The sequence below is a fragment of the Myotis yumanensis genome, unplaced genomic scaffold, assembly GCF_028538775.1.
Source record: "Myotis yumanensis isolate MYYU_CA2020_CCGP unplaced genomic scaffold, mMyoYum1.0.hap1 SCAF_12, whole genome shotgun sequence".
Classification (NCBI taxonomy): domain Eukaryota; kingdom Metazoa; phylum Chordata; class Mammalia; order Chiroptera; family Vespertilionidae; genus Myotis; species Myotis yumanensis.
In genome coordinates this window covers 2,649,553-2,666,884 of record NW_027223763.1, presented here as the reverse complement: position 1 = coordinate 2,666,884, position 17,332 = coordinate 2,649,553, and the positions used below count along the sequence as shown (strand labels likewise).

Sequence of the window (17,332 nt, the reverse complement as noted above, 5' to 3'; positions counted from 1 at the left end):
GTCTCTGCTCGAGTCACAGATGCTGCGTCAACGCTCCCTGTGCTCAGAGCAGAGCCAGAGCCGGGGCAGTGGCGACCGTCTCGGGGACAAAGGCCCTCGGCCCAAGGAGCCCTCACGCCCGGCCGCCACTGGCTCCAACACGGCTCGGGGAGCCCAGCCAGTGCAGAGGCCACCCCCGGCCTCAGCATGGCCTCGGGGGCGCTCTCCAGGAGGCCTGGGCCTCCCCAGCAGACGCTGTCAGGTGAGAACAGAGTGCGGGGCCTGGTGCTGCGAGGCGACCTGGCCGGTGGGGCTCAGCTGGTTGAGCGTCGGAGTCTTATGGACAGGCTGTGGGCGCGATCCCCAGTGTGGGGCGTGCAGGAGGCCGCCGATGGATGATTCTCTCTCATCACTGATGTTTCCATCTCTCTCCCTCTCCCTTCCTCTCTGAAATCAATAAAAATATATTTTAGAATAAAAAAGAATTGAAGCACAGTAACCTCCACCTTGGGTAAAAACTGCTGTTTAAAATTTTAACCCTGCTATTCTGGCTTCTGTAAGCATTTGCTTGCTTAAATAATGGGGGAAAATAAGACAACTCCCATCCAGAGAGGCCGTCAACCGTGTCCCAGACAGAGCTGTCAGTGCTGGCGCCAGGCCAGGCCCGGAGATGTGGTCTCACGGCCCCTTCCCAGCGCGCAGGCCCTTCCTCAGAAGGCCCGGAAGTCTCGTTCCAAATTTGGGAGACAAAGAGCTGAAAAAAAGTATAAATAGGAAAGACTTCCTCTATTTGGGGCCCAGAATTTGACAGTGACACTGTACTCTGAGCCCGCCAGCGCGAGCGTAATAATAAAAGACTCCAAATTAATTGGGCTTATCGATCAAGGCGTCTTCTGATTTACAGTAAGTCAGAAGCCGGAGACGGGGGAGGACGGAAGTCGCTGAGCGCAGCCTCGTCCCGCTTTGGGGCTGTTACCGTGTCGCACACGCAGGGGACACACTCACGATGGTTGTCTTCCCCGAGGCGGGCGGGCCCAGGATCACGATCTTCGGCACTGCGGGAGGAAGGTGCGCGTCACCGCGTGTGTGCACGTGCGACAGAGCGGCCTCCCGCCCGCCGACGCCAGGTGCACAGCGTTTATCCCTGCTCCCGGGTTTCGTTTTCTGCAGATGACACGCGTTTGTAACCGCGGTTCCCGCCAGAGAACATTCTCTGTGCATGAGCGGCAGGAAGCAGATGCCCTGAGTCCGAGGGCTGCGAGGTTGGCAGAATCCTGCACAGGAGGAGCCAGGCAGGGCCACCGCCTCCCCCCCCCAGGAGCAATGCAGCATGGGGCAGGGCGGGGTGGGGGGACACAGCACTGACTGGCCGGACACCAGACACTGCAGCCGTGGCTGGAACGTGGGCTCTGGGGCTGCCCCGGACGTGCCCCCACTATCACCCAGGAACCAGGCCCTGCAGGGCCACCAGGGAGAGCACCTCCCAGAATGCACCCCGATCTGGGTTCACCTGACCAGTGACCTCAGAGCACCGCCCCCCTGCCCCCCCGCCCTGGAAATGAGGTGGCTGTGGGGACAGGGTGTCAGGTGAGCTGCTGAGGGACAGTGGAGCTGGGGTGCCACGACAGGTGTGGGGGAGGGTAGCCAAGGGGGGAGGGTGGCCAAGGGGGGAGGGTTGGCCAAGGGGGAGGGCCTTGTGCATTGGAGCCGTGGGACCGTGGGAGAGGGCCTGCTTGCCAGAGCCAGAGGAGGTGCAGGCGGGGTGTGGTCTGGCCCGTGCACCCCTCTCCTGGCTGCCGCTTAACCAGAGCTCTGGCCACAGGCCTCCCCCCAAGTCCTCGGACCCTGGGCCAGACCCAGCAGGCTCAGGGCCTGCAGAACCCGCGGAGAAGGGGGACGCAGCCCGACAGGAGCATTTGGGGGACGGGTGGACTCCCAAGTCACACGTTCATCTCGACAAAGCGACAGGGCTCAGACCCGTAAGTGGCACCCAGAGTCCTTTCTCATCGGTGGAAATGCCTAGAAGGGAACAGCCACAGCCTCCCCGCCCAGGTTCTCACGCACATTTACCTGCTTAACTTCAGCTGCTTAAACCTAACGCCCTGCTGGTGAGTAATTATTTATCAACACGTCACACAGGCTGCGGGCGGCCACGGGCAACCAACTGCTTCCAACCACTTCAAACGGAATCAAAGGCTCTCGTCCTCTGCGCCCATCGGCCCATCGAGGCTTAAGCAGGAGGCTTAACGAGGAGACCATTTAAATTCACCAGAAAGCCCTCGGGGGCGGGCTCCTCCGGCTTTCCCGGGCAAACGCCTGCTAAGCAACGCAGCGCACGCTCCTCAGCTCAGCTCACACCATCGCCTTCTCGGGCAGCCGTGTCGCCCAGGGCTACTCTAAACGCCCGCTTTGTCCCGGAGCTGCTGGTCCCGGTGAGGCGGCTGCCCGCCGCGTGCTCATCACTGGGCGAGTCCGGAGCCTCCTCCCTCCGAACCAGCCACCGGGGAAGCAGAGGGTGAGAGCGGCTTCCAGGGAACACAGGCCGCTCCGTGGCTGGGAGGAGGCGGGACAACCTGACTACTGGCCCAGGTGGACCTCCCGCCTGTGTGAACGGAGACCCGAGGCTTCGTGGCCGAGGCGGGAAGGCAGGGAGGCACAGTGGGCAGCTGAAGGGGTGCTCCTGGCACCGAGCTCACAGTCAACGTCAGTGCTCAGTCCTGCCCAGCGGGAGGCTCAGAAAAGGCCGCTGGGCTCTCGGAACCAGAACCGCCGGCCAAGGTCTGCGAGGGTCCTCACTCGGAGCTCCGCAGCCAGCCCGGCACCTGCGGGCAGAGCTCGTGGGAGGACCGGTGTGCCCGGCTCACGGGCCTGGCGTCTCCTTTCTCTTTCATTTTTTAAAAATTTGTTTTATTGATGTCAGAGAGGAAGGGAGAGGGTGAGAGAGATAGAAACATCAATGATGAGAATCATTGATCAGCTGCCTCCTGCACACCCCACACTGGGGATCGAGCCCGCAACCCGGGCATGTGCCCTGACCGGAATAGAACCCTTCAGACCGCAGGCCGACGCTCTATCCACTGAGCCAAACTGGCTAGGGCTCTCTTCCTTTTTTTTTTTTTTTTTTAAGCTACACAGAGTCCTTTCTCATCTGAGCCTCTGAGCCCCTCCACAGGCATCGAGGGCCTCCCCCAGAGGCTGCCCAAGCGCTATGCCGCTGGGCCGGCTCCTGCAAAGCAGCCTGCTCCACTTCCCCTGACAGCCACACGGGACAGACTGGTCCTCCCGCTCCTGGCAGATGGACCCGCGGGCGGAGCCTCTCCTCCCCACGCCCCGGTCCGAGCTCTGGCCGTGGGTCCAGCCGACCTGCACCCGGGCCACGGCGTGGGGAGCTCTGGAACTCACTAAGGGGCGCCCATCAGGAGACCGTGAGGCAAACAGTGACCCTGAGTGCTGCCTGTCTAGGTAGACCAGACGCCACACTTACACCTGACAAGCGATCACAGAGCTTTACCCGCGGGCGCCATCGGCTGGGGCGCGGGAGAGCATGGATCACGGGATCCCTGGGCCACGCCAAGGTGTTTCCTTTAATGACCCCATGAGAGAATTGCTAGTTGTGCTCCCGAAGAAATGAGGGAATTTTTCAATTCACCACCAGCCCCAGTGGTCCAAGCCCCCCCCACCCCCACCCCCCCCCCAGTTCAGGCCCTTCTTCAGACACCAGAGGACAGAGCGGCTCCCAGCTGCTGGGGGGGAGAGGGGGTGGGGGGCGCAGGGAGGGGCCCCGCGTGCTCACCGAGGTCGTTGTTTCGATGCAAGTGCTCGATCATGAACTGGAGGGGATCCTTGGGCTGGTGGATCAGAAGCTGCTCCAGCATGCTCTGTGGGTGCAGGGCAGACACCCAGGAAGTTAACCCCTGCAGGGGCGCCCCCAGCCCCCAGCTCAGGTGGCCCAGCACCCTGGTCACCATGGATAAAGGCCGGGAGGCCTGGTCTCGCCACTGCACCCACCAATCCGCCTTCGGCCTGGGACCCCGCCCCTGCCCTGATGGCGGCTGCTTGGGTCCATGTGAGCAGACACGAGGGAGGGGCTGTGTGGGTGCTGCTGTGGAGGGACCACGCCCCTGGCTCAGTCGGTCCCAGGACCCCCCGCCTCGTCCTTCTGTGCTTTGCAGACCCTTCTTTGTTTTCATGCTCACGAGCCACGGCCAGGGCTGCTCCCTCGGCTTGGAACAGGCTGCCTCAGCCCTCAGCTCAGCCAACATACCCTCCAGGTGGGACAGAGTATTCACCTGTCAACTACCTCCACAGTCCTGGACAGCCTGGCCTCTCCCTCCCCCTCTCCCTCTCCCCCCCCCCCCGCCCCCCCCATCAGTTGACACTTTCCAAAGGAAGCACAGGCTCGCTGGAGAGATGAAGACTCGGGTTCACAGTCTGAGCTCTGCTCTCCTGTGTGCAGGTCGAGGTTCAAATGACCACAGGCGTCATCGCAAAGGGGCCCCTGGGGGTGGGCAGACCCAGCGGAGCAGACAAAGGCTCTGGAGCGGGCTCAGCGGCCCCTTGGCCCTCAGAGTCGGTGTGGCTGGACCTCCAGCAGGTGCAGAAGGGTCACCTGCAGCACACGCTGGGGACTAGGGTCACACAGGGAGGGCGCCCAGGAGGAGCTTGGGCTCAGCCAGGAACTGGTCCTGAGGAGGAAGGGCAGGTGGGAAGCGCTGCTGTCCCAGGAGGCGGCCATCTCGGGGCGTGAGCGTGGGCATGGGCGTGGGCATGGGCATGGGCACGGGCACGGGCATGGGCATGCCACTGTGAGCGGGCGCCCCAGCTCAGAAACACCACTGCACGGGCGGGCCCTCTGGAGCTCACCCCTGCTAACCCCGCCTTTGACAGATGGGGGGCTAGGACAGGGACTGCTCCAGGCCACCCAGCCGGCTGCCAGAGCCAGGAGCCAACCCTGGTCGGGGTGGCTCGCCCCTTTTCTGCCCCCGGGGTCCGCGGGGTGGGGTGTCTTCAGACCGCGGTATCCCCCGGGGTCACGGCAGCCCAGGAGTCAGATTCCGCAAGTGGGGAAACCTCGTGAGTAACACACGCGGCCCCCCGAGTCACCTGCATCATCTCGAAGACGTGGTGCCTCTCCCCGTACTGGGGCATTTCCGGGGGGATGCGGTGCGGGCCGGTGGTCGCGTCCATGCTGCCACGTCGGCCGCTCCCTAAGAACCACCGTTGCTAGGGGCGCCGCCTCATGACGTCATCCACGCGCGCTGCTCCCTAGTGACCGCCGTCGCGAGGGACGCCAGCAACGTCATCGGCGCGCGCCGCGGGCTGGACTCGCGCTCCCCCAGGTGCTTCCCCGCCGGGCCGCGCCCCCCCATCTGCGCGTCGCAGCGGGCCCCTCGGGTCGCTTCCGCTGTGGCCTCCGAGGAGCAGAGGGGCGCCCGGTGCACCCCCCTGTGCTGGGACCCGGACCGCACCCCGACGGCAGAAGCGGATCCTGCTTCTGGTTCCTGGTTGTGAGCTCCGTGCGCTCCGCCTGGTTTTGGTGTCTGTGCACATTATGAACCAAAGCGGATCCTACCCTCCCGGGCCCGGGCGTTAGGCTCTCTGGCCTCAGTTTCCCCATCTTTAAAACGGAGAGCAGAGCTAGGGGAGGGGATTTGAAGAGGGAAGAGAATCCATGGGGCCGACTGGAGGGCAAGGATCCCGCTGGAAACCCTCCGCCCAACCCGCAGCTTCTGAGGCCTGGAGACCCCGCCGCCCCCTCCGGAGGCGGGGCGAGAGGCCACGTGACCCGATTGCTATGGCACCCGCGGTAACAATCTGGCCGTGGCCCCGCCCCTTCTCACTGCGCCCTCCCCACCCTGCACCCCACGACCCTCCACGTCCTGCGACGGGCCTCCCGCTTCTCCCGGGCCCCAGGCACCCACGAAGGCACTCCAGCTTCGGGGCGTTCTGTGAGTGAAGGCCGCTGTAGACAAGCAGAGGCTACAGCCCCAGGTTCGGAAACCGGGGAGGGGAAAGGGGTGCGGCGTCGTGGGGGTCGTGTCCATCCCAGTGGGGCGGGACCAGCAGGCTTGGGACGCAGCCCTGAATTGGCAGCTCTAGCTCTTGCTGCCCTTCTGCGCTCTGTGCGCGCCGCCGCAGTGTGTGCTCATTGTGGAGAGGGCGCGTGGCCTAGTCAGTCCAGATTGCCCCGAGTTCAAATCCCGCGGGCACTCTTACAGCTGCGGAGCTTGCCCCGTGCCTCGCTTTCCTTCCCGATGAAGTGGGGGTGTTGGGAGGATCCCAGGAGCTAATATATCTGAAGTGTTAGGCAGTGACTGGCGTCTGGTCAGGGCACACTACACAGGGGCTACTGTTAGCATGATCTCATCTCGTCTGGCACAACCCTGAGGAATGGGTACTTTCATTCCCATTTTGCACACGAGACTTTGGAGGATGAGAATGGCGAGCAGTCGCTGGCTGTGTGATTTGGGGCAAGTCAATTCCCCTTCCACTGACCACTAGGCTCCAAAAGCCCCTTGCAGAGCCTCCGACCCAAATCCCCTCGCTTTATGGCTGGGTAAACTGAGGCCCGGGAAGGGGGCCATTGTCGGCCAGGGTCACTTGTTCATCAAGGGCAGAGCCAGGGTTGGAACTAGGTGTCCTGCCTCCTAGCCGAAGCCGAAGCCTTTGCCACCAGTCACCGGCCCGGAGAACTGTGCGGGGCTGAGTCCCGCCTCCCCCCTCCCCCTCAGAACGGCTTCCTCAAAGCGTGCAAACCTCGGGGGCTTGTCAAACCCAACGGCAAAGACAGCCCCCGAACAAAGGTGCAAGAACCAAGCCTGCAATTTGCACCCGAGGTTGGGTTTGCTTCCTGGACATTTCTGAAATGACGCGCCTTCCTCCTCATTTATTTTAAGCCCCAGGCGCTTTTCCTACCTCGATGTAATCTTCCTTAGCAGCCTGGGAAAATACAAATCAATTAAAGCCAGAAACCTATTGGGTAATCACTTTTCCCTCCCACCTCCCCCAGACCGAGAAGTGTCTGCACCCCGTGCCTTTCATCCCAACTAATTTGGCGGCAGCGACTCCCGTTCAAGGGCGATCACTTTGGATAGCTTATTACAGCTCTTCTCGCGACATTCCGGGCGCGCGTGTCACCAGCCACTAGGATCAAGAACCCCGTCAGTTTTGCTCTCGGGGGCTCTGGGGGCCACCAGCCGAGGCAGTGCTGTATCCCTGGAGGACTTGGCAGCCCCAGGGGAGTGGCAGGGAGCCAGGCGAACCGGGCGGCCCCCATGCCAGTCCTCACTGCTTTGGAATGAGGAACAGGGAACAGCGATGGGAGTGGAAGCAGGATCCCCAGGAGGGCTCAGGCAGCACTTCAGGCCCTTGGTTGCACCCCCTGTACCCCCTGCCACAGTCACTCTCATGTCGGGCACGTTTGTCTCTATGGACCGTTTCGGAGGGAAGGAGGGAGACATTCAAGTTAAGAGCCCAGACGTTATAAGGTCAGGCAGAGGCGTGGGGGGGTTCTGGCATGACCTCAGCTTCATCATCTGCTGGGGGGGGCATAACTGGGGGCCCTGTGCACAGGGCCGTGGTGAGGACTTGAGGTTGGGCCCGCCCAGGGTTCTAGAGCCGCACCAAGCAACCTGCGGCCCTAGGAGGATGGGGCGAGCCATCCAGGCTCTGCGTACGGGCCAGCACCTGCCCTGCCCCAGCTCCTCTCGAACACGCCCCTGTGCAGGCGGTGTAGCCCCTGGTTCTGCCACCCCTCCTGCTCCCGGCTTCCCCTTCTCTTTACTGCGCCCTAACCTAAGCCACTCCCCACTCACTGAGCCCGCCTGCCCACCCCCCCGCACTAGGCCAGGCCCTGGTGAGCCTGAGGCCGGGGGAGGCACACCGGGACCCGCAGGGCTGCCTCCAGGTGTGGGGTGGCGTATCTGGGCGGGATGCAGCAGGCGGTCAGCACACAGGGGGCCCCCACTGCGTCCCCACCATCGGCTCCCCACCTGTGCCCGCTCAATGGGGCAGTGCTGGGTGGGGAGGAGGTGGCCTGGCCCTGGGCCCGCCGGTCCCCAGCGAGCTGCGCGGCTCTGTTGGCCAACACAGGCGCTATGGCTCCCGGGGCAGACTCAGCCGCTGCCGCTGAAGTGCGCCCCGTTATACTTTCAGGGACCCCCTCGGGTTTACGGCGCCATTGTCAGGGTCCCCTCTGGCGCGGCTCCTTGATGGTGGCCTGGCTGCGGTCCAGCTCCCGCCCAGGGCTTGGCTGCCTCCACGTCCTCCTGATCTCTGGTTCACGGCCCCCACCCTCCCGGACAGAGGCCCCCACCCTCCCGGACAGAGGCCCCCACCCTCCCGACAGAGGCCATCTTCTGTCCGTTCTTGCGTTTCCTTTCATCAGGACGCCATCTCCTCTTGCCACAGAGATGCCCTCCCTGGCGCCAGCCCTGCCCTGGGCTCAGGTGCTGAGGGACACCCAGCAATAAGCCCCACCCCCCCAGCTCCAACCTGCTCTCACCCCTCTCCTGGGACCTGCCAGGAAGCCTGGAACGTGTCCTGGCCCTGTCCTTCCCTGTAGCTTCTCGCTGGGACCTGCCTCCGGCCCAGCCTCCTGCTCACCTGGGGCGCATGCAGGCCTGGGCTCCAGGTGTGCTGGTGCCCCAGGTGCCCTGGCAGCTTCGAGGATGCTGCTCAGCCCTCGGGCAGCCTGGAGCCTGGGGAGGGGGGAGGGGAGGGGGTCTGTGGAGCAAGTTTGCTGTGACATCCTGGGTGTCAGTATCCCCCCACCCCCGGAAGTAAGGGGAGTTGATCTGCTGAGGCCCCTTCCAACTGACATCCCACAGGTCTGTGAGCTGGAGCATGCGGCGTGTGCTCAGCAAAATGATGGCGTCACGGAGGGCAGAGCCCACCACAGCCTTTCTGCTCCCAGAGCAGACTGTGGAGGAGCTGCGGACGCCTGGCCCAGCCAGGGACCTAGGCACCCAGCGAGCACTCCCCTCCCATCCCCTCCCAATGGGGGGTTGGGGTGAGGCAGGGAGGAGGGGCCAGCAGGGAGGGCAGGGCCCTGCCCCACGCCCAGAGCTGGGAAGTCTCAGCCAGGCTGGCCCTCCCTGCCTGGCCCACTGCAAACAGCCCGGTCCAAGCTGACGGGCTGAGACGTCTCACGCTGGGGCAATGCCCGATCCCAGCTTTTGCTGACACCACGGGGAGGCACTGGGGGCTGAGCGTGTGTGCATGTGCGGGTATGTTTGTGTTCGTGCGTGAGCGTGTGTGTGTGTGCCCGCAGGTGTATGTGTGTGTGTGAAACTCGGTCTGGAGAGACAGGACCGGAGACGTTCTCGCCCACAGGGAGGGAAGAAAGCCACACTTCATGGCAAAGAATGTGTCCTTGCGAGATACACGGGCTTGGGTCGGGCTCAGCTCTCTCGTGGGGGGGTGGGGGGGGGGGGCTGGCATGGGAGGGGCTCACTCCCTTCTCTGCAAAATGGGGGTGACAGCAGCCCCTGCCCCCCAGGATGCGGGAGCCCCGGGAGGGCTCCCCCAGGAGGGCCTGCACCTGCAGCCCGGCCCTCAGCGCTCACTCTTCCTCCCAGACTCCCGGGCCTGAAGGGAGCCCCCGGAGGACCATGAACGAGGCGAAGGAGTCGCTGCGCAGCATCGAGCAGAAGTACAAGCTGTTCCAGCAGCAGCAGTTCACCTTCGTGGCGGCGCTGGAGCACTGCCGGGAGAACGCCCACGACAAGATCAAGCCCATCGCCAGCATCGAGCAGGTGGCCTGCGGGGCGGGGCGGGGCGGGCGGGGCCCGGGCACCTGCCAGGCCCAGAGATTCCTGGGCAGCACCGGGCGGGCCTCGCTGGAACCATGAGAAACACCGAGGCCGAGACGGGAAGCTCAGGCCAGCAGCAGGCCTGGGATCCTGGCTGGGGGGACGAGCCTCAGGGGTGGGGCGACTAGAACAGTGGGTACAACGGTGGGCTCAAGGCTCAGCAACCAGGGCTTCGTCCCCGCTCTGCCCAGGCCTCCTCGGTGACCAGGGGCCTCTCTGTGCCTCCGTTTCTGCGGACGTCATGAGATGGCCCTCGGAACACACCCAGCCTGTGTCCGAGCGTCTGGCCCGGGCTGGACGGCGCGTACTGAGGGGCAGACGGGTAGGGTCCAGCTGCCGGCTCCACTGGGCCCGGCACAGGGCGTTTTCATTTAGCCCGTGTCTCCCTGTGTGCGTGGACCGGCGGACTCGGGGCCTCAGCACCAGTGAGCTGCTGGGAAGTTGTGGCTTGAGCCTCAGTGTCAGGAACACACACCCAGACCCTCCATCCCCTCCCCCACTCCCCCCATGGAGAACAGCACCCCCTCCTGGCAGCACCCCTTAAGTCAGTTTTCCCCCTAATTTTTGTAAATATTTCTCCCGGTTCTTTAACTTGAAAAAAACGTAACCCTACGGAAAATGAACACACACGTGACCCAGACCAGGGGTGGGGACCACCGGGCCCACTGGCCGTAGGGGCCTGAGACGGCCTTTGGTCTGGCCCGGCCCAGGCATGAGGGTGGGTAATGAACTGTTTGACCAAATAGAGCAGCTCATTTTGAAGTTGATCATTTGGCAGGAAAAAGGTCCCCACCCCCTGGCCTAGACACACCCACCAGCAACGCTGAGCCAGGCCTGGGTGCCTCCGAGACCCCGCCTGTCCCCACGTCCTTCCAGCCCGTCCCTCAGAGGCCCGCATCCCGGCACCGGGCGGGCTTCCCTCAGCGGAGCAGCACCTGAGGCCCACCTGGGCTGGGGCTCAGCGGAGGCTTTTGGTAAAAGTGGCCCCACAATCTGAGCCTCCACCTGATGTGTGGGCTCCTCACCCTCACCCCCGCCCTCCACAGGGTAGACACACACAGCGGCGGCCAGTGACGCTGCTCTGTGGTTACCGCATAGACCAGGTTCCTCCATGGCCCACCACCCACCGCTCTGGGGCAGGTGCGGGGCAGGTGCGGGGCAGGTGCGGGCAGGTGCGGGGCATGTGTGAGGCAGGTGTGGGGCAGGTGTGGGGCAGGTGTGGGGCAGGTGTGAGGCAGGTGTGCGGCAGGTGCAGCAGTTGCAGCAGGTGTGAGGCAGGTGTGGGCCAGGTGTGAGGCAGGTGTGGGGCAGGTGTGGGGCAGGTGTGAGGCAGGTGTGGGGCAGGTATGCGGCAGGTGTGCGGCAGGTGCAGCAGTTGCAGCAGGTGTGAAGCAGGTGTGGGGCAGGTGCGGGGCAGGTATGAGGCAGGTGTGGGGCAGGTGCAGCAGGTGTGGGGCAGGTGCGGGGCAGGTGTGGGGCAGGTGTGGGGCAGGTGTGGGGCAGGTGCAGCAGTTGCAGCAGGTGTGAGGCAGGTGTGGGGCAGGTGTGAGGCAGGTGTGGGGCAGGTGTGGGGCAGGTGTGAGGCAGGTGTGGGGCAGGTGTGCGGCAGGTGCAGCAGTTGCAGCAGGTGTGAAGCAGGTGTGGGGCAGGTGCGGGGCAGGTATGAGGCAGGTGTGGGGCAGGTGCAGCAGGTGTGGGGCAGGTGCGGGGCGGGGCAGGTGCGGGGCAGGTGCGGGGCAGGTGCAGGGCAGGTGCAGGGCAGGTGCAGCAGTTGTAGCAAGTGTGGGGCAGGATGGGGCAGGTGCAGCAGTTGCAGTAGGTGTGGGGCAGGTATGAGGCAGGTGCGGGGCAGGTGCAGCAGGTGTGGGGCAGGTGCAGGGCAGGTGCGGGGACCTGGGCTGTGGGGGCAAAGCCTGTGCCGCCCTGCAAAGCTACCACACTTAGGAAGACCCCCTCGAGCAACAACAGGAAAGCCGGTCTAGACCGAGAACTGTGGGTGCTGGGGGGGGTCGTGGCGAGTGGGGGAACCATTTGACGAGAACCGGGTGGGGAGTCCCACCTGGATGGAGCCGGCTCCTCTCCAGCGTTGGAGGTGGTTCCCTAGTCTGCATCCACGTAGTCCATCTGGGCTCGGGGACTGTCCGTGGGGAGGTGGCCAGCTTTCTCCGGCGGGTGGCTCATCTCCCAGCTCCTCTGACTGACGGCCCCTCCCTCTGCCTTGGACACAGGACAGACCTGCAAAGGGTGTCAGTCGGGTGCCTGCCCAGCAGCCCTGAGTGGGACTGTGGCGTGAGAAGCCGGGACCAGCCCTCAGCTTTGGGCGTCGCCTTAGGTCACGGGGCTGGTGAGGCCGAGCTCAGAGCCCTGGTGCGGGCACCTCCCCCCGCTCTCAGAGCCTCCACCGCTCAGCTGTTCAGTGAGGATTTAAAAGCTGCCCAGGTGGGGGTTAGATGAGGAGGAACGAAACCGGGGCTGCAAACAGGCTGCCGGTGCCGGGGCCCTGAGCGAAGGGCTCTGTATGGTGTCTGTCCGTTCCAATGCAACACGTTGGTGCCTCTCCCTGTGGCTCTGGGAGCAGGGAGAGCCGAGGGGCTGCGGGATGCTTGTCCCATAAAAGCAGCAGCCGGGCTCCTGCCCGCCCTCACTCCCCCTGCAGCTGGGCTCCTGTCCGCCCTCACTCCCCCTGCAGCTGGGCTCCTGCCCGCCCTCACTCCCCTGCAGCCCGGGATCAGGCTCCTGCCCGCCCTCACTCCCCTGCAGCCCGGGATCAGGCTCCTGCCCATCCTCAGCCCTCACTCCCCTGCAGCTGGGCTCCTGCCCGCCCTCGCTCACGCGCTGCCCTGCAGGTGCAGAGCTACACGGAGCACTACTGCACCAACTCCACAGACCGCCGCATCCTGCTCATGTTCCTGGACATCTGCACGGACCTGAGATCGCTCTGCCAGCGCTTCGAGACCCTGCACCCAGGCACCCCGATCACCAACAACTTCCTGGACAAATGCAAGACCTTCGTGAGCCAAAGCAATGACCTGAGCAGCCTGAGAGCCAAGTAGGTCCCTCAGGCCCCGGTTCTGAGGCCGGGCGTGCTCCTGTGGGCAGGGGGCAGGCAGGGACGGGGGGAGGGGGTCCTCTGTAGAGAGGCAGCTGAGTCTGAATGGGTGAAGCCGGTGGGAAATTTGAGGCCCTCATTCTGAGCCCCGGAACCACGGCCCAGAGCCCCAAATCCTCAGGGAGCTGTCGAGAGGCTCGGGCAGGAGGCTCCAGGGGACACAGTGTAGTTTGCAGCTATCAGAGCAGGTTCCACAGCCCCTCGTCCAGGTCCTACTAACTCCTTCGCACCAGGACTACCTGGGGCTCCGGGTCCCCAAACCTGCTGACCCACAGCGTCCAGGGAACAGGGAGCCCCACCCGGAGCGTGCACAGGACTAACACCTCCCCAGGCGACGCGGTGGGAGGTCAGGCTCAAACACCCTGCCCCCGGGCAGGCAGGCGCTTGCCACCGGGCGGGGAGTCCCCGCAGTGGGGGCTCACAGGCCTCCTTGGCCCGGCAGGTACCCCCATGACGTGGTGAACCACCTGAGCTGTGACGAGGCCAGGAACCACTACGGGGGCGTGGTCAGCCTCATCCCCATCATCCTGGACCTGATGAAAGAATGGATCGCCCACTCGGAGAAGCTGCCCCGCAAAGCGCTGCAGCACGTGAGTGGGCCCGACAGGCCGGGACGCCCGGCGGCCCCTGTGCCTTCTGCCCAGGCCACGGGCACCCGGGCCCGCGTTACAAAACACCCCAGTAGGCAACTTACAAAAGGCAGCCTCAAACCCGGGGGGGGGGGGTAGACCAAGGATGTTCAAAACCCCCCTGGAGGCCCCCTGGTGGGAAACTGTAACCCAGAGCCAATGACCTCGCCCAGCCCCACCCCAGCCCGCCCCGGCCGAGGGGCGCTGTCACTCAACTCACAGTCCCGAGCGGTCGGTCCATTGTCACGGGCACTCACAGTCCCTGCCACTCATTAACCCCATGGGGCTGCCCATTATAGAGGGTGTCCCAAAAAATGTATACACACTTTAAAAAATATATATTTTTTTTTATTGATTTCAGATAAAGGAGAGAGAGAGAGAGAGAGAGAAACATCCATTATGAGAGAGAATCATTGATCGGCTGCCTCTTGCACGCCCCCCGCTGGAGATCGAGCCCGCAACCCAGGCATGTGCCCTTGACCGGAATTGAACCTCCTGGTTCATAGGTCGACGCTCAACCACTGAGCCACACTGAACGGGCTGCATACACATTTACCAGCTGATGGCTCAATGGAGGTTTCTTTCTTTTCAGATTTAAGCCACTGGAATGAATAATTATTCAAAGTGTGTATACGTTCGGGGGGACACCTGTATGATTGAGACCCTTGCCCCTCCCATGCCTTCACCTCTAACTGTCCCACGCCTTGGATGACAGGCTCCGTGCCCTGAAGAGGAGACCCACTTGGAGTGGGGGGTGGGGGGGGGGGTCCCGGGGAGGCCAGGAAACAGCCAGGGCTCTGGCTGCCCGCACTCCCTCGGCCAGCCCCCGGGCTGCAGGTCCAGCTCTCGGCTGAGGAACACGAGGCAGGCACAGCTCCCGGTGAGACAGGGCTGCCCCACCTCCCAGGCTGCTGTGGGGTGGCACACTGAGTGTCCGCAGTGCTGCCGGCCTCTGGACCACAGCGCAGAGGGAACGAGCCCGCCGTCTCCCCTCCCTGGGAGCGGTGGGGGGGGGGGGGGGGGGGGGGGGGGCCTCTGACCTGGCTGCGGCAGGACGGTGCCTGGTCCTCACCTGAGCGAGGCCGAGCTGGCCACAGGCCTCCCTGACGGCGGCCTTTCCTCCGCAGGGGGCCACTTAGCTTCTGTGCTCTTGCTTCCTGGGGCTGCCGGCAAGAATAAACGTGTTCCTCCTCCGTGTGCCTGGCTCATCTCCTGGGTTTGCCCCTAAAGGAAACCGCCTTTATCCTGAGAGGCACACTGGGCAGTGGCCTCACCAGTGAAACCGCTCGCAGAGCGGCCACCGGACAGAGCAGGCGGCCGGAGACGCAGGGGCCGGCGGCCGCCCTGTGTTAGAGACCCGCCTCCGGCAAGGACGCCCGTGCTCGCCAGACAAAATGAAAAGCTGCCGCCCGAGTCTCCTCTCAAGGGCGCTGCTTCCACCCTTAGAACTCAGAGCAGCCCTTTCCAGGGGCAGCGGGTGGAGGCACGACCTCAGACGGCTTCCCTGGTCCTGTCCCAGCTCATCCCCAGTGAGAGATGCTACGGCCAGGGCCAATCTAACCAGGTTTATAGGCAGTTTCCACCTCCTCCGTCCCCAGGCACAGGCCCACCTCCCCCCACACCCCCGGTACAGGGTCTGCCTCCCCCCACACCCCCGGTACAGGGTCTGCCTCCCCCCACACCCCCCGTACAGGGTCTGCCTCCCCCCACACCCCCGATACAGGGTCTGCCTCCCCCCACACCCCCCGTACAGGGTCTGCCTCCCCCCACACCCCCGGTACAGGGTCTGCCTCCCCCCACACCCCCCGTACAGGGTCTGCCTCCCCCCACAGCCCCCGGTACAGGGTCTGCCTCCCCCCACACCCCCCGTACAGGGTCTGCCTCCCCCCACAGCCCCCGGTACAGGGTCTGCCTCCCCCCACAGCCCCCGGTACAGGGTCTGCCTCCCCCCACAGCCCCCGGTACAGGGTCTGCCTCCCCCCCACAGCCCCCGGTACAGGGTCTGCCTCCCCCCACACCCCCCCGGTACAGGGTCTGCCTCCCCCCACACCCCCCGGTACAGGGTCTGCCTCCCCCCACACCCCCCGGTACAGGGTCTGCCTCCCCCCACACCCCCGGTACAGGGTCTGCCTCCCCCCACACCCCCCGTACAGGGTCTGCCTCCCCCCACACCCCCCGTACAGGGTCTGCCTCCCCCCACACCCCCCCGGTACAGGGTCTGCCTCCCCCCACACCCCCCGGTACAGGGTCTGCCTCCCCCCACACCCCCCGTACAGGGTCTGCCTCCCCCCACACCCCCCGTACAGGGTCTGCCTCCCCCCACACCCCCCGTACAGGGTCTGCCTCCCCCCACACCCCCGGTACAGGGTCTGCCTCCCCCCACACCCCCCGTACAGGGTCTGCCTCCCCCCACACCCCCGGTACAGGGTCTGCCTCCCCCCACACCCCCGGCACAGGGTCTGCCTCCCCCCACAGCCCCCGTACAGGGTCTGCCTCCCCCCACACCCCCGGTACAGGGTCCGCCTCCCCCCACACCCCCGGTACAGGGTCCGCCTCCCCCCACAGCCCCCGGCACAGGGTCCGCCTCCCCCCACACCCCCCGGCACAGGGTCCGCCTCCCCCCACACCTCCCGGTACAGGGTCCGCCTCCCCCCACACCTCCCGGTACAGGGTCCGCCTCCCCCCACACCCCCGGTACAGGGTCTGCCTCCCCCCCACACCCCCCGTACAGGGTCTGCCTCCCCCCACACCCCCCGGTACAGGGTCTGCCTCCCCCCCACAGCCCCCGTACAGGGTCTGCCTCCCCCCACAGCCCCCGGTACAGGGTCTGCCTCCCCCCACAGCCCCCGGTACAGGGTCTGCCTCCCCCCACGCCCCCGGTACAGGGTCTGCCTCCCCCCACGCCCCCGGCACAGGGTCTGCCTCCACACCCCCGGTTCAGGGTCTGCCTCCCCACACCCCCCGGTTCAGGGTCTGCCTCCCCCCACACCCCCGGTTCAGGGTCTGCCTCCCCCCACACCCCCGGTTCAGGGTCTGCCTCCCCCCACACCCCCGGTACAGGGTCTGCCTCCCCCCACACCCCCGGTACAGGGTCTGCCTCCCCCCACACCCCCGGTACAGGGTCTGCCTCCCCCCACACCCCCCGGTACAGGGCGGGTGTGGCAGGCCAGCTGGACAGGCTGTGTCACTGGACTCCACAAAGGGCTGCGTTAAGCCCACTGTGCCAGCCAACCGTTAGGGACGCCAGCGTGCCCCCCCTGGACACTCCAGGCTGCACCCAGTGCTGCCCAGCAGGCCGCCTGCTGGTGAGTTTCCTGGTAGCCATGGCTCAGGTCACACCCCCACACACACCCCCCGCAGGCCACTCTGGGGAAAAGGGCCTGAATTGGAGGCAGATGGTTTTGAAGATTTGTGGCTGTTTTTGCCAGAACAAAAGGATCTTACAGAGACTGAAGTCAGCTCTGGACCTTGTCAGCACCCTCCTCCCCGCCGCGGGGTAACCGCCACCCAGATCCCGAGGTTCACGTCTGGACAAGTCCCCGAGGCCGCGTCCCTCCACAGCAGCACAGCGTAGTGCAAAACGATAAAGTTTTATTTGTTCACAGTTAAACACAAGCAACTGCCTTGACGTCTGAGAACATCCTAAGGAGGACAGCAAACCCTTTGGATTCCAGTACCACTCGCTGCCTTGTTCCAGCTCCTGCAGTTCACGTGGACAGCGTCAGATGCGGATTGTGTGACATGCTTTTAATCGAGGCGGGAAGGTTTAACCCTTCTGACAAGAGATGACTTTTAAAATTTAA

General features: G+C 64.8%; 2 protein-coding genes across 6 annotated transcripts in view; one reads left to right on the top strand and one right to left on the bottom strand.

Moving 5' to 3' along the window:
* AK8 (adenylate kinase 8) overlaps positions 1–5,185 on the bottom strand; it is a 51,917-nt gene extending 46,732 nt beyond the window's left edge. For both annotated transcript variants that reach the window (XM_070430003.1, XM_070430004.1), the window contains exons 1-3: positions 5,083–5,185; positions 3,773–3,857; positions 985–1,034 (exon numbers count right to left, since the gene is read on the bottom strand). In XM_070430003.1, coding sequence (XP_070286104.1) covers positions 985–1,034; positions 3,773–3,857; positions 5,083–5,166 — 219 coding nt within the window. In that variant the 5' untranslated portion in view covers positions 5,167–5,185. The remainder of the gene's footprint in view (positions 1–984; positions 1,035–3,772; positions 3,858–5,082) is intronic.
* A 643-nt stretch (positions 5,186–5,828) lies between these two features.
* SPACA9 (sperm acrosome associated 9) lies at positions 5,829–17,332 on the top strand. 4 transcript variants are annotated; one of them, XM_070430380.1, is made up of 5 exons: positions 5,829–5,970; positions 9,558–9,734; positions 12,638–12,840; positions 13,343–13,490; positions 17,135–17,332. In XM_070430380.1, exons 2-5 carry the CDS (start codon positions 9,591–9,593, stop codon positions 17,162–17,164), a joined length of 525 nt encoding a protein of 174 aa, XP_070286481.1. In that variant the 5' UTR covers positions 5,829–5,970; positions 9,558–9,590; the 3' UTR covers positions 17,165–17,332. The 4 variants fall into 4 exon arrangements, with proteins under 4 accessions (XP_070286481.1, XP_070286482.1, XP_070286479.1 ...); XM_070430381.1 differs by lacking the exon at positions 17,135–17,332 and adding an exon at positions 14,657–14,726; XM_070430378.1 differs by lacking the exon at positions 17,135–17,332 and having other exon boundaries at positions 13,343–14,522.

Bases quoted from the DNA above. Each gene is read 5' to 3' on its own strand.
- SPACA9 (XM_070430378.1), top strand. From the start codon at position 9,591: ATGAACGAGGCGAAGGAGTCGCTGCGCAGCATCGAGCAGAAGTACAAG. The intron at 9,735-12,637 runs GTGGCCTGCGGG...GCTGCCCTGCAG, and splicing joins CCATCGCCAGCATCGAGCAG to GTGCAGAGCTACACGGAGCA. The intron at 12,841-13,342 runs GTAGGTCCCTCA...TTGGCCCGGCAG, and splicing joins CTGAGCAGCCTGAGAGCCAA to GTACCCCCATGACGTGGTGA.